This window comes from Lotus japonicus, chromosome 4 (assembly GCF_012489685.1).
Source record: "Lotus japonicus ecotype B-129 chromosome 4, LjGifu_v1.2".
NCBI lineage: Eukaryota > Viridiplantae > Streptophyta > Magnoliopsida > Fabales > Fabaceae > Lotus > Lotus japonicus.
The window spans coordinates 14,765,915-14,777,500 of NC_080044.1; the positions used below are offsets into that span (position 1 = coordinate 14,765,915).

Sequence of the window (11,586 nt, forward strand, 5' to 3'; positions counted from 1 at the left end):
GTGCAACCACGAGTTTATAATGTGTAAAGAACTTAAAAAATGCAAAACCCGGGCATGTTCACTTTGTGGGATGAACAGCCCATGCCCAAGTTGGAGCAGGTTGCCAAACTCTTCCTTTGCTATTCCAAAGTGTTTTGCATCCAGTCCAAGCCTTTTTATCCCACTTTTCATTTTAAGAGCTCTATTTTCAGCTTCAAACACCACTGTTACAGATTAACCCCACATAGACCCATTATGGTAGCCCAACAAATGTGACATGCAAGCTATGATGGGACTATAATCTAAGCGTCTCACACGGGATTTGGGTTTGCCACCCTAGGTATGGGGTTTGCCACCCTAAATGTGACATGCAAGCTATGATGAGGATATGAGAGTCTCTCTTTTTTTTTTTTTGGTCAATAAGAGTCTCTCTTATGAGACCTTTGTTTTATTTTCTTATTACCTAAGAGAAAAAGATACACAGAAATATTGATCTAGTTCTAGTCATTCACCCGAAACGACAAGCCGTTCACGTCACGTCAAACTGGACGCAGTAAAAAAAGGAAGAATGACAGTAGTATGAGTATCAGAGCATTTTTATTAAAAGAAACGTGGCAGGCAACGCAAGCATGTATAAATAAATAAATTCCACAACCGCGATCTTTATTTTATTTTATTTACCTCTCTTCGCCGCCTCACAATACCAATCAAACCCCCATCTTCCAATTCCAAATCCCTCCCTCTCCGTCAATGGACTCATCCACGCCGGTGAATTGGGAAGCGTTGGACGCCGTCGTCATCGATTTCGCCAAATCGGAAAACCTCATCGAAGACTCCTCCTCCTCCTCCTCCTCTACCGCCGCCGCTCTCTCTCCATCTTCCTCCTCCTACCACTCCCGGCTCATCATCCGCCAGATCAGACACTCCTTGGAAACCGGCGCCGTTGACGCCGCCGTCGATCTCCTCCGCTTCCACGCTCCCTCCATCCTCAACGATCACCGGATTCTCTTCCGCTTGCACAAACAGGTTCATTTCTCCCTCTCCGTCTCCCTCTCTCTCTCTCTCTCTTTCTAGTTTTTCTGAAATTGATTTTGTTTTTTGCAGAAATTTGTGGAGCTTCTTCGGAAGGGGACGACAGAGGATCGTGACTCTGCAATTCATTGTCTGAGAACGGCTCTTGCTCCTTGTGCACTTGATGCTTACCCGGTATGAACTGAATCTGAATCTAGAAACTGAATGATAATCCTTTTCTTCTGTTTTGTTCTGACGGTTGGCTTTGTATTTAAGGAAGCATATGAGGAATTCAAGCATGTTCTTCTCGCGTTTATATATGACAAGGATGATAAGACTTCTCCTGTGGCAAATGAGGTAGGTCTCAATTCTACTTTTACTCACTGCAATGTTTGCAGCTAGTCAAGTATATTGTACTAGTGGAGTATACGAGTAAATGTTGTGTATTTAATGTTTTGGCTGGTCTTATGTGATTGATATTAATTATGCAATAACTTAAGGTGCCATTCACACGCACAATCATTTACTACTACATTTTTTTGACTGCATTTACTACTACATTAGTTCAAGTCAAACGCACATTTAGACCATTGAAGAGCTTTTCTAACCAACCCAGAACCCACATTTGAATTGGAAGTTTCTGTCATTTAGAAAGACCCAAAAAGGTTTCTGTGAATTTTTTTTTTGTCCTTTGGCCACCAACCTCTACGGGGAAAAGGGCCCCACGTGACTAATCTGGCTCGGGATACGGTAGTGATGTCCCTAGCCACAAAGGTATTATTTTTGACCTCAGAGGGGATCGAACCCAGGCCAGAAGCCTAGGCGAAATCCCTTAAGGAAATGCACATTCACCACTTGTGCCACCCCTTGTGGTTAGGTTTCTGTCATTTAGATAGTATATAGAAAATCTTATATTAACCTATAATTCAAAATTAGCTTAATAGTAGTATGTACCTCTGAAACATATTAAAATAAGAACTGCTAGATCTTCTTTATCATCGGACAATATTTACATGGTTGGCGAATGTGGTAAAAATTAGTACATTTATAACTTGGTAGTATTTAATAGGTATCACATTACCAATTTTTACATTTATAGCTTTAAAGAAATACTTTAAGGAGGAATGTGATAAAGGGAAGGAAATAATCAAAGCTATAAACGTAAAAAGTGGTAATGTGAAAAGCGCGCTTTCAAAGGTTGGCCATGGATTTTCTTCCCACCCTTTAGTGCTAGAAGATGATACTGAATGGTTTCTTATATAGCTAGGATTCTAGGAGCCTAGGAACTCTTATTTCAATGTTAATGTTCATGTTTTGTTACTTTCAGCCTTAGAGGCTTGAACTTTTGTTCTAGTTTTTACCTGCTTTTGAGTGGTTTTTAGCTGTGTTATTGTTCAAGACTTATGACTTTTATTCTTATTATGAATGTTATGAATTTTAGGCAATATTTGACATTTTTTTGTATTTATATGTATATAGTACTAAAGTATTAATTATATAAAATTATAGATAAAAATATCTGAATAGCGGTCTTCCCGCTATCCCACTTTCGGGGCTGGCCACTACGCGCCGCTATCCGGGATTGACTAATGAGCTGAGCTTGTAAAGTTTCTTCTTTTTTAGGGGGCTTAGCTTAATCCCGCTTGCTTTCATACCACCATTATTTTTTCAAAACTTAAACTTATATCCTACTTTGTATGCTTTCATTCACCATTTCTCTCCATACATCAGTACTTCTTAGGATATAGCATCTCTTATGTGATTTATGCATATTTACCATGTATTACCATGTGTACCATTAAGGAAGAGGGACATTGTGCAGTTAGTTACAAGTTTATGACTGAGTGGCTAGTTCACACTGGAGGGTGCATGGTCTTGTAGAAACTCATTTCTTTCTCAGGGAAAGATACTGCAGAAGACAGAGCATGCTATTTCCTGCAGTTTTTCATATTTTAAGGTTTATTTAGATGAACTGATTTTAAAAAATTCCATTCATAATAATGATGGATATACTTGAAACTGAATAATTTTGATCTCATTCCTTGAATGGGTGATACAATACATACATATATGTCATATACATAGATAATCTCGAAAGCATTGTGATTGAGAGAGATTACAATGTATTCTGAATGTACAGGAACTAGCTTATGCCAAATGATAAAGGAAGTACGGAAAGAATAAAGGAAATTCAGAAAGGATCAAGTATGAGCAACACTCCCTGAGCATATATGTCAGAGTCTCTATATCTTGTGTATGCTATTGATAGGTTTAGTCAGATAATCGATTTAGCTAGTTATCTACTTACTTAACAGAATAATAGTTAGTTTGGGTCAACGAATAAGGCATGTTGCCTATAAATAGGAAGAGGGACTGTGAGGGAGAAGGGCATTTGACAAAGTACAGGGCCTTTGGGCATTGAGAGGCTTGGCAGACCCTTGAAGTTTTGGTACTTCTATCTGAAACAAGAGGTGATTTCTCTATTTTCAGCGATGAAGATACTAGTCCCTATCTGCTTGTTTTAAAGCTCGGAGTTGTGGGCAATGAATAATGCAGAAGCTGTTTATGTATGGGAGGATTACCTCGTTGAAAATCTTGAAGAAATGGGAAACAAAACTGCAAGATTTGGTGGGGGTGGGGGTAGGGAGCATAAGCAGACCTACATTTGAAGGAGGGAATGCATATGGGTGGTTTGTCAACATGGAAAGCAATTTGATGCCATGGGTATATCTGATCAAGAGAAACTATCATGGCCTGCAGAGGATGTGAGAGGCGAAGCTTACATTTTGTGGCTTAGGTGGAAAGCACACAACCCAAATGCAACATGGTGGGTGTTCGTGAAAGCTTTGCTCGAGAAATTCCAACCACAATTTAATCTGAACTTCATTATTTGGATGCGAGAGACAAATACAGAAAAGGAAGATTCGGGATAAATACCTTATCAAATGATAAACAACAAGTAGGTATACCGGGTAAATCAATGACAAGGATTTTGAGTAAAAGTTAGAGGATGGGGGTACAGAAGTCTAAAGGAGAGAGAGACCAATAAAAATTTTCTGGTACCTGTACTCCAAGGAAAGTTTGGCAAGATAGAAGTGGGGTTGGTGTCGGGCTAGATAAAGAAAAATTATACGATAGTTCAACAACAAATATGGGTATTTCACTAGGGCAGAGGGACACGCAGGTGCTGGAATTCATGTGGTTCCGGGAAAGCTGGTCAGCACACGAACACTGCACAGAAGCCACCATACCCAAGCTCGTCTGTGAAGGATGTTACATCAGTAAAAGGAATGGGCCTTCCATGACAGCAGAGCAAGGGGCCTTTAAGACTGACCAACTTTCACTGTGGGAGCCACCGAGCCTGATGATTGGTGGAGGTTTCCTCTGTCAGACACTCCAAAGGAAGTTACCTGATCAGTAACTGAAGCTAGTGGGGTGACCCAGCTGTCGCTACCTGAACCACCGAATCGGGATGTTGGTGTAGTGACAAATGCTATACCAGTGACAAAGCAAGGATTCGTGCGCATGACTTATGACTAGCAAACTTCCCCTGCCATAACTGTCATGCCATTGGGCAGGTATGGTGGTGGTTGAAATTAAAGACAGGGGTGGACTGGAGACATGGCGAGCATAAAAGAATAGGGTGCAGCAGCCCCCAAAAAGATCTATCACTTTTGATGGTATTGTAGGTCAAAGGAGAATAGATTGTTTGGCAACACACGAATTGTTCCAACTAGGAGGGCATTTGTACACCCCCATTGAATGGCTCTCCATGTTTTCAGTAATGGGATCCAGGTGCAAGTTTTGGGATTGTCCACATTTTGGACTTAAGGAAGAGATGTTCAATTCTTAAGCTTGTAGGAAATTGTTCACCTTGAAAACAAGTGAATGTTTTTAGGGGAGAGGGAGTATTGATAGGTACGCTCAGATAATAGATTTAGTAAATTAACTAGTTAGTAAACAGAAAAATAGTTAGTTAGGTAGTTGCCTATAATAGGGCATTAGTGTGAGCCACAGCATGATATTGAACCTCTATTCTCGATCTTGCAATGATCGATTCTTCTTGCTCGTCCATGAGATTTGATTCCCTTCAATAAGAACACCTAGCCTAAAACCCTGAAGTGGATTTCATATTACTAGCATCGCCAATCCAATTTGCATCTGAATATCAATGCATGCATAAACTAGTCCTTTAAAGTTGATCTCTTTATATACCTTAAGATTTAAACAACTGCATCCTAATTACTATAACCAGTGAATTGAAGAACTAACTTTCTACACTTATCTGATCTTGTTGAGTGTTTTTCCCCCTGCCCAGCAACCACTCCTGGCAGGTTGCTACCATTGAGGTTGGGAGGTATAGTCTCTTTTCCCCCTGCTAAAGTTCAAACCTTTTATGGAGCTGTGTGAATGACACCACAATGATGACACACTGAGGATAGGCTGGATATGGGGTTTTGAGATGTCCCATGAAACTATTTCCAACAGCTGCAGGATGCATATGGAGAACCAACCTAAGCTTTGGGTTTAATATTTTCGATTTCTATCTGTTTCAAAACAACTAAGGTTCCAGCTTGAAATTAAATGAGTTTGAACTCTCATTCCTTGAGTGGATGATACCTACCATACATGTATATAAATCAGAAATCGCTAAAGCTCATGCATTGAGAGAGTTGAAGTTGTATACTCTCTGTCTAAGGATCTTATGTCAAATAATAAAAGGAAAAGGGTGGGTCTTGTGTTCGATCTTATAATTTAATGTGTGGTTTGATGTCAAGAATGAATTTGTTAAGCTCATGATCATGACTGCTGTCTATCTCTTATGCAGTGGTCTGAAAGGAGGCGGCTTGACTTAGCTGGATTTTTGTCCTCCATGCTAAGGGCTCATTTAAATGCATATGATCCAATTTTTTCAATGACTCTGAGATATTTGATAAGGTTATTTCTGAACTTCATTCATTCAGTTTAAATGCATATGGTCAGAATAAGCTGTTTTTATTGTTATGCGAACTCATTCCTTTGTGAAATTGCTTATCATATTTTTATTTTGGATTTTTGACTTTTTACAGCATACATAGGGCATATTGTTTGCGTCAAGGTATTACATCACCTATCTCTGATCTGACTGAAAGATTGCTCCTTGAGGATCGAGACCCTCCTGCAACACCACAGGACATTTTATATGAAGCACCACCATTTGATGAGGTGAGATGTCTATGTTGTATAATTCTAAGTGTGTTTTGTTTCAAGTTAGATAGTAATATTCCTAGTGAAGTGGGCTTGGGAATATAACATTTCCATATTTGGTATAATCTCTAAAAAAATATTCCTAAGTACTATTCATTCCTACTGAAAGTACTTTATCCTTTATAAACTTATCCCCCATCTTCCATTCCCATCATGAAGATTGGGTATCTTATATTCCCATCTAGTATTTTACCAAATTTTCTCTATTTTGTGTTTTTTAATTTTGAATCAAATAAAATCTAAAAAATATTCCCCGATATTCGCCATACACGTTTATGAATTTTAAGCTAGAATGAGATTCCTGGTTGTATTCCTAGGAATATTATGCATGGGAACATGATTTTATACCTTCAAACAAACACTCTTAAGACTATGTTTGGACTGGTGGAAGGGGGTTGAGTGAAGGATAGTGGTATGAATGGGATTAGTTTCTATCTTTTGGATAATTTAAAATAGTATGGAATGGAGTGTGTTTGATGGAATCCATTCCATCACATACCCTCATTTTTCTTCCCTCCCAATTTGAGGGGATGGGATGGAATCACTCGTCTTTTCATTTACAAAATTGTAAAATTCAACTTTTATGCTTAAACTTAATACTAATGCTCTTATTTACACATCTCACTCATCTTATTCCCATCCCAGCTTAGAGTCATGTTATACTTATTTTTTTCTGTGCATTACATTATGTTTTTGTCATTAGTTATTTATACATGGGGATAATTTAGCTGTAGGTTAATGTCGTAGTTCATCAATCTACAGAACATTGAAGAAGCTTGAAAGTCAAACAAAAATGTTATTAATACTGATATCCCCGTTTCAAAATAATAATGTTAAATAATATAACCCCTCCCAAATAAGTGGTGTGAAACAAGAATAAGAATATTAAAACGTAAATATCATTTCTATAAGAGAAAGGTGCTATGACAACAATTAAGCATATGGTTGGACAAGCACTGGGCTTGTTTAACTGTATTGAAATTAAAAAAAATGTTGAATATCTTTAAAATATTACTTTAATAATTTTTTAGTTATTTAGAAAGAAAATAAAAAATTGTAAATTAGAGATTTTCAAGGTGTAATAATAATTATTTAATATAATTGAAACAAGGGTAATATAGAAATGATAAAGTCATAATTCATACCGATCTGTTCACTTTCGGAATGATGGAATAGAAACTTTATTCTTTTCCACCATGAAATATCCAAATAATGAAATGGGACTCTGTTGTGTTCTATTCTATTCCATTGCACTCCATTATCTTCCATTCCATTCCAATGAAATTGATAGAAATCGGATCAGATCAGTGAAAGAAAATGGTGTGGATAAAATTATCACTCAAACTAGTTATAAAATAATGTAGTGGGGCTGAGTTGATTTGTTGTGGACAGCTGTGGGTATCCCAATTCTTCCGTTTTCACCAAATAACTAGAGCTTTTGTGATAGTTGATTCATGACAAGGTATCGGAGCATGTCCTGGATCCAACAACTGTCCACAACAAATCAACTTGGCCCCACTACATTCTCTATACTTGGCCCCACTATAGCCCCACTACATTCTCTATTAATTTGATAATGCAAACACGGGTTCCAAATTCTCTGCTGCTATTTTATTATCCTTTGCTGTACATGTTTGTTATCGGGAGGGTGTCTAGTGTGTACCGGAATTCATATTAATAGAGAATGTTATCAACTATGGAAACACATTTATGAATCTGTTTAAACATGTTTGTTTGATGTGAACCCATTCTTCATATATACGCTTGTATATCATTAGTAAGCTGAAGCTATATGTTTGACTATTGAATCCAGGTTGACATACAAGCTCTTGCGCATGCTGTAGAGCTTACAAGACAAGGAGCAATTGATAGCTTGAGATTTGCTAAGGGTGATCTGTTCCTGGCATTTCAGGTTACATATGATTACTAGCTCGTTTGCTTTTGACTTCAATTTAGAAATTAGCCTGTGAATTGTAATTTGCATTTCTAAGTCCCTTCTAGGATTCTTTCTTATTATAGTTTGGCCAAGTCCAGATTGGTTTTTTTCTATTTTTTTCATAAAAAAAATAATATTGAAATGCCATTCTAGCATTTCATCTTTTAATTCTGCTTTGCAGTTCAGGTGCTCCTTTCTTTCAGTTAATAAATTTTCATGCGCCATCACCTAGAAATATCCAACATAATATTTCCCTATTATTTTTATTGATTCGAGAAAATTCAGTTTAAAAAACTGCGTTTCTTCACATATTCAAACCTAAGGAAAAATGTTCCCTTAAATTTCTTTTTCATCTTTCACACCTACGGGACAATCTCATCACCCTGTCAGCTGTTAGGGGTAATAGAATTCGATCATAAAAGTTGATACAAAATATGACTGAATGGTTTTAATCTCTTCTATTTATTTTTAGATGGATCTGTCATTTATTAATTGATCTTGCCTTTATTTTTATTATTGTATTCTTTTTTGTTGCAGAATGAATTGGGACGGATGAGATTGGATGTGCCACTTCTCGATCAACTTGTTCGTGAGTATTGTGTTTACAGAGGCATTGTTGACTCTGGTATAGAATCTCCTCTGGCTCACAATTTTATATTTAATAAGTTGGTTATTTATGGTTTTTATGCAATATTGAGTCATATTCTAAGTTTCAATATCATATTTTGATTATTTCTTGTCAATTTGTTATGATCTTAGCATCTGGGAAGCAACCTATTCAAGAACCTGTTAAATTGAACCAACAAAACCCTGGGTATTGTTCATCAAGGGATTGTTCTCTCGAGCTGGATTGTAATGCCAGCAAGCATTCTGATGGCGAAACTTCTGTTACCAATGCTCAGATGGATTGTTCCCCTGAAAACAATGCTGATGTGACCAGCATGCGAGGAATAGATTTCGACGTACGATATGCTTCTGAACTCACAAGCATTCATGAAGATTGTAGTACCAGTGGATCACAGCAACTTGATGACCCAAGTGTTTTGCAACGAACTAGATTGCCTGGAAGTGGAGAAAGGAGCAAGCGAAAGCGATGGAGAGGACGATATGATGATAATAGTTACATGCCTAATGCTTCTTCTGAAGAGCACAGCGAGCAAGAGCATAGCACCAATTCCACTGTTTCAACTTTATTAAAGGAGAAACAGGTATATGTTTGATAATTTTTATTTTTGTATTTTCTGTATTAGAGATCAATTATTGACAATATCATTTTGCAGGGCTCTGATGTTAGTAATGTGGAAGATAAATATGAGGTTCTGTTGGGAATGAAGGAGTTAGCTAGCAAAGGAATGGCTGCTGAAGCAGTTGAAGAAGTCAATGCTATTGATTCCAATTTCTTTGTTCAGAACTCAGTTCTGCTCTTCCAACTCAAGCAGGTAAGTGGCTTCTGTATTGTTGTTGATATCTTCTCTTTGTAATTGTTTCAAGAATATTATCCTTTAATTGGCATTCCTGGCTGTAGGTTGAATTCCTCAAGTTGGTTAGTTCTGGTGATTATAATGCTGCTTTAAAGGTTGCTTGTTCCCATTTGGGTCCTTTAGCTTCTAGTGATCCTGCTTTATTAAAGCCCTTAAAGGAAACTCTTCTGGCTTTACTACGACCTAATGAAGAAGCTCTTGGAAATTCATTACCTCTACATGCTCTAGCTGCTTCTCTTCAGGTGGTGTGTTTTGCTAGTCTAATATATTGTCTTATTGTTAGTGTAGTACATTTCTTTTAATATTTTCATATTAATCAATAGGATTTTCTCGTCCATGGTGCTTATCGACTGGAAATAACGTGATAAAAATTGTTTTTTTTACAGTAACGTGATAAAAATTGTTAGCAAGTCTGATCGTACATTCTAATATATTACCTCTCATAAGCCAACTTGATATTGATAGCTTAGCAATCCAAAATAATATTGATATCCACGTAATTGTAAATTACCTGGTTCAAATAGTATTTTTATTTGTCACCTTATGGCTTCATGCTGTGTTTTTTACCTGGAAGCTATCCGATCACTACCTATAGTGTAGGACTTTGTTCTATTATTTTATAATTACTTTTGATACAATATGAATTTTTAATCTGTTATATTATTTTCTAATATGAAATGCTTGTTTGATAATAGGTTGCAGTTGGTCGGAGGCTAGGTGTTGAAGAACCTCAACTCATGAAAATAATGCGAGCCACTCTTCATACTCATACTGAGTGGTTTAAACTTCAAATGTGTAAAGATCGTTTTGAAGGTCTGTTGAGGATTGATTCCTTGAAGGAAGTTAACACTCCCTCTCTTGCTCCAGTATCTACCACCAAGTCATATGCTGATAGCTGCACAAATGGATCTTCCCAGGCCACCGTATCCTCAGGAACTAGAATGTCAGAAGATGGTAGCAGTCCGGCCCCAGATTCTTCAAGGGATGTCGTCTGTGATGAAGGTGCAATACTCAAAGTAATGGTAAGTTATGGTTTCTTCCCATTAATTTAGTTTTTCATGTTCTTAAGCTTTTGGTGGTTTTGATATCTCCCTCACCTCTAAGCTAGCATTTGGAGCAAAGTTAAGTCTATAACCGAATTCTAATAAAACCTTTCGATTTTCTTCAAGTTAACTGAAGTGGCTACCTTGTGCACATTGTTTTAGCTCTTGATTTTGTTCTACCCTCCCCCCCATTATTCCTCTGTTGGTATTAATTTCCTACCATTATTTTCACTACTAGTAGGCTTGTGTTCAATCAAACAACATTATTTGCATATCATGTTTGATCTTTTATACAAATGCAGGAGTTTTTGGCACTGCCTAGGGCTGATGCTATCCATCTGCTTGCACAATACAACGGAAATGCGGAGACAGTTATTCAACAGATATTTGCCTAGGCATCGTGTGCGAAATTCGAGTTCATCATTTTGCAGACAGACTAAATTATTATTTTTTTTCAATATTATTTGATTCAAATTTGTGAATTATTTATTACACGTGTACATACTGTAACGTTTTAAATCTGAATTGACATAAAGTACTGTACAGTCTCTCTTGAATTTTGTCCTCAGTTTTGATATGAAAAATTTGTAAGTGCTGAATAAAATAATTAGTGGTGTGATTGTAGTGGATTTATAGGGGGGGTAATGCCACTCAAACTTATATAATGGGAACCGGATTTCTTGTGTGCCGGTAGATATAACATATAATTGTATTGCATATAGTAATATATTAGGATTTTGCTTTGTAATTTAGATAATGAAAGTTATTATTTCTTTATTAGTTTTGATATATTTACATAAACTTTGTCGTGTATATTATTTTCCCTCATGTTTCTGGTCCCTGACTTATACAAGGGAGGGGAAATGGGGGGTGTTGTGTGGTGCTGGTA

The 11,586-nt window shown here is 37.1% G+C and overlaps 1 protein-coding gene across 1 annotated transcript; it reads left to right on the forward strand.

Annotated features, from left to right (window-relative positions):
- Positions 1-414: 414 nt before the first annotated feature.
- LOC130715897 (uncharacterized) lies at positions 415-11,254 on the forward strand. Its single transcript, XM_057566047.1, has 12 exons — positions 415-1,005; positions 1,084-1,185; positions 1,267-1,347; positions 5,819-5,928; positions 6,060-6,195; positions 8,051-8,149; positions 8,711-8,798; positions 8,933-9,381; positions 9,454-9,612; positions 9,699-9,896; positions 10,350-10,676; positions 11,000-11,254. The coding sequence occupies exons 1-12, from the start codon at positions 730-732 to the stop codon at positions 11,090-11,092; spliced, it is 2,118 nt and encodes a 705-aa protein (XP_057422030.1). The 5' UTR covers positions 415-729; the 3' UTR covers positions 11,093-11,254.
- The last annotated feature ends 332 nt before the right edge of the window (positions 11,255-11,586 follow it).

Excerpts from the sequence above, each read along its gene's own strand:
- LOC130715897 (XM_057566047.1), top strand. The coding sequence starts at position 730 with ATGGACTCATCCACGCCGGTGAATTGGGAAGCGTTGGACGCCGTCGTC. Across the intron at positions 5,929-6,059 it reads ACTCTGAGATATTTGATAAG|CATACATAGGGCATATTGTT; the intron begins GTTATTTCTGAA and ends GACTTTTTACAG. Across the intron at positions 9,382-9,453 it reads CTTTATTAAAGGAGAAACAG|GGCTCTGATGTTAGTAATGT; the intron begins GTATATGTTTGA and ends ATCATTTTGCAG.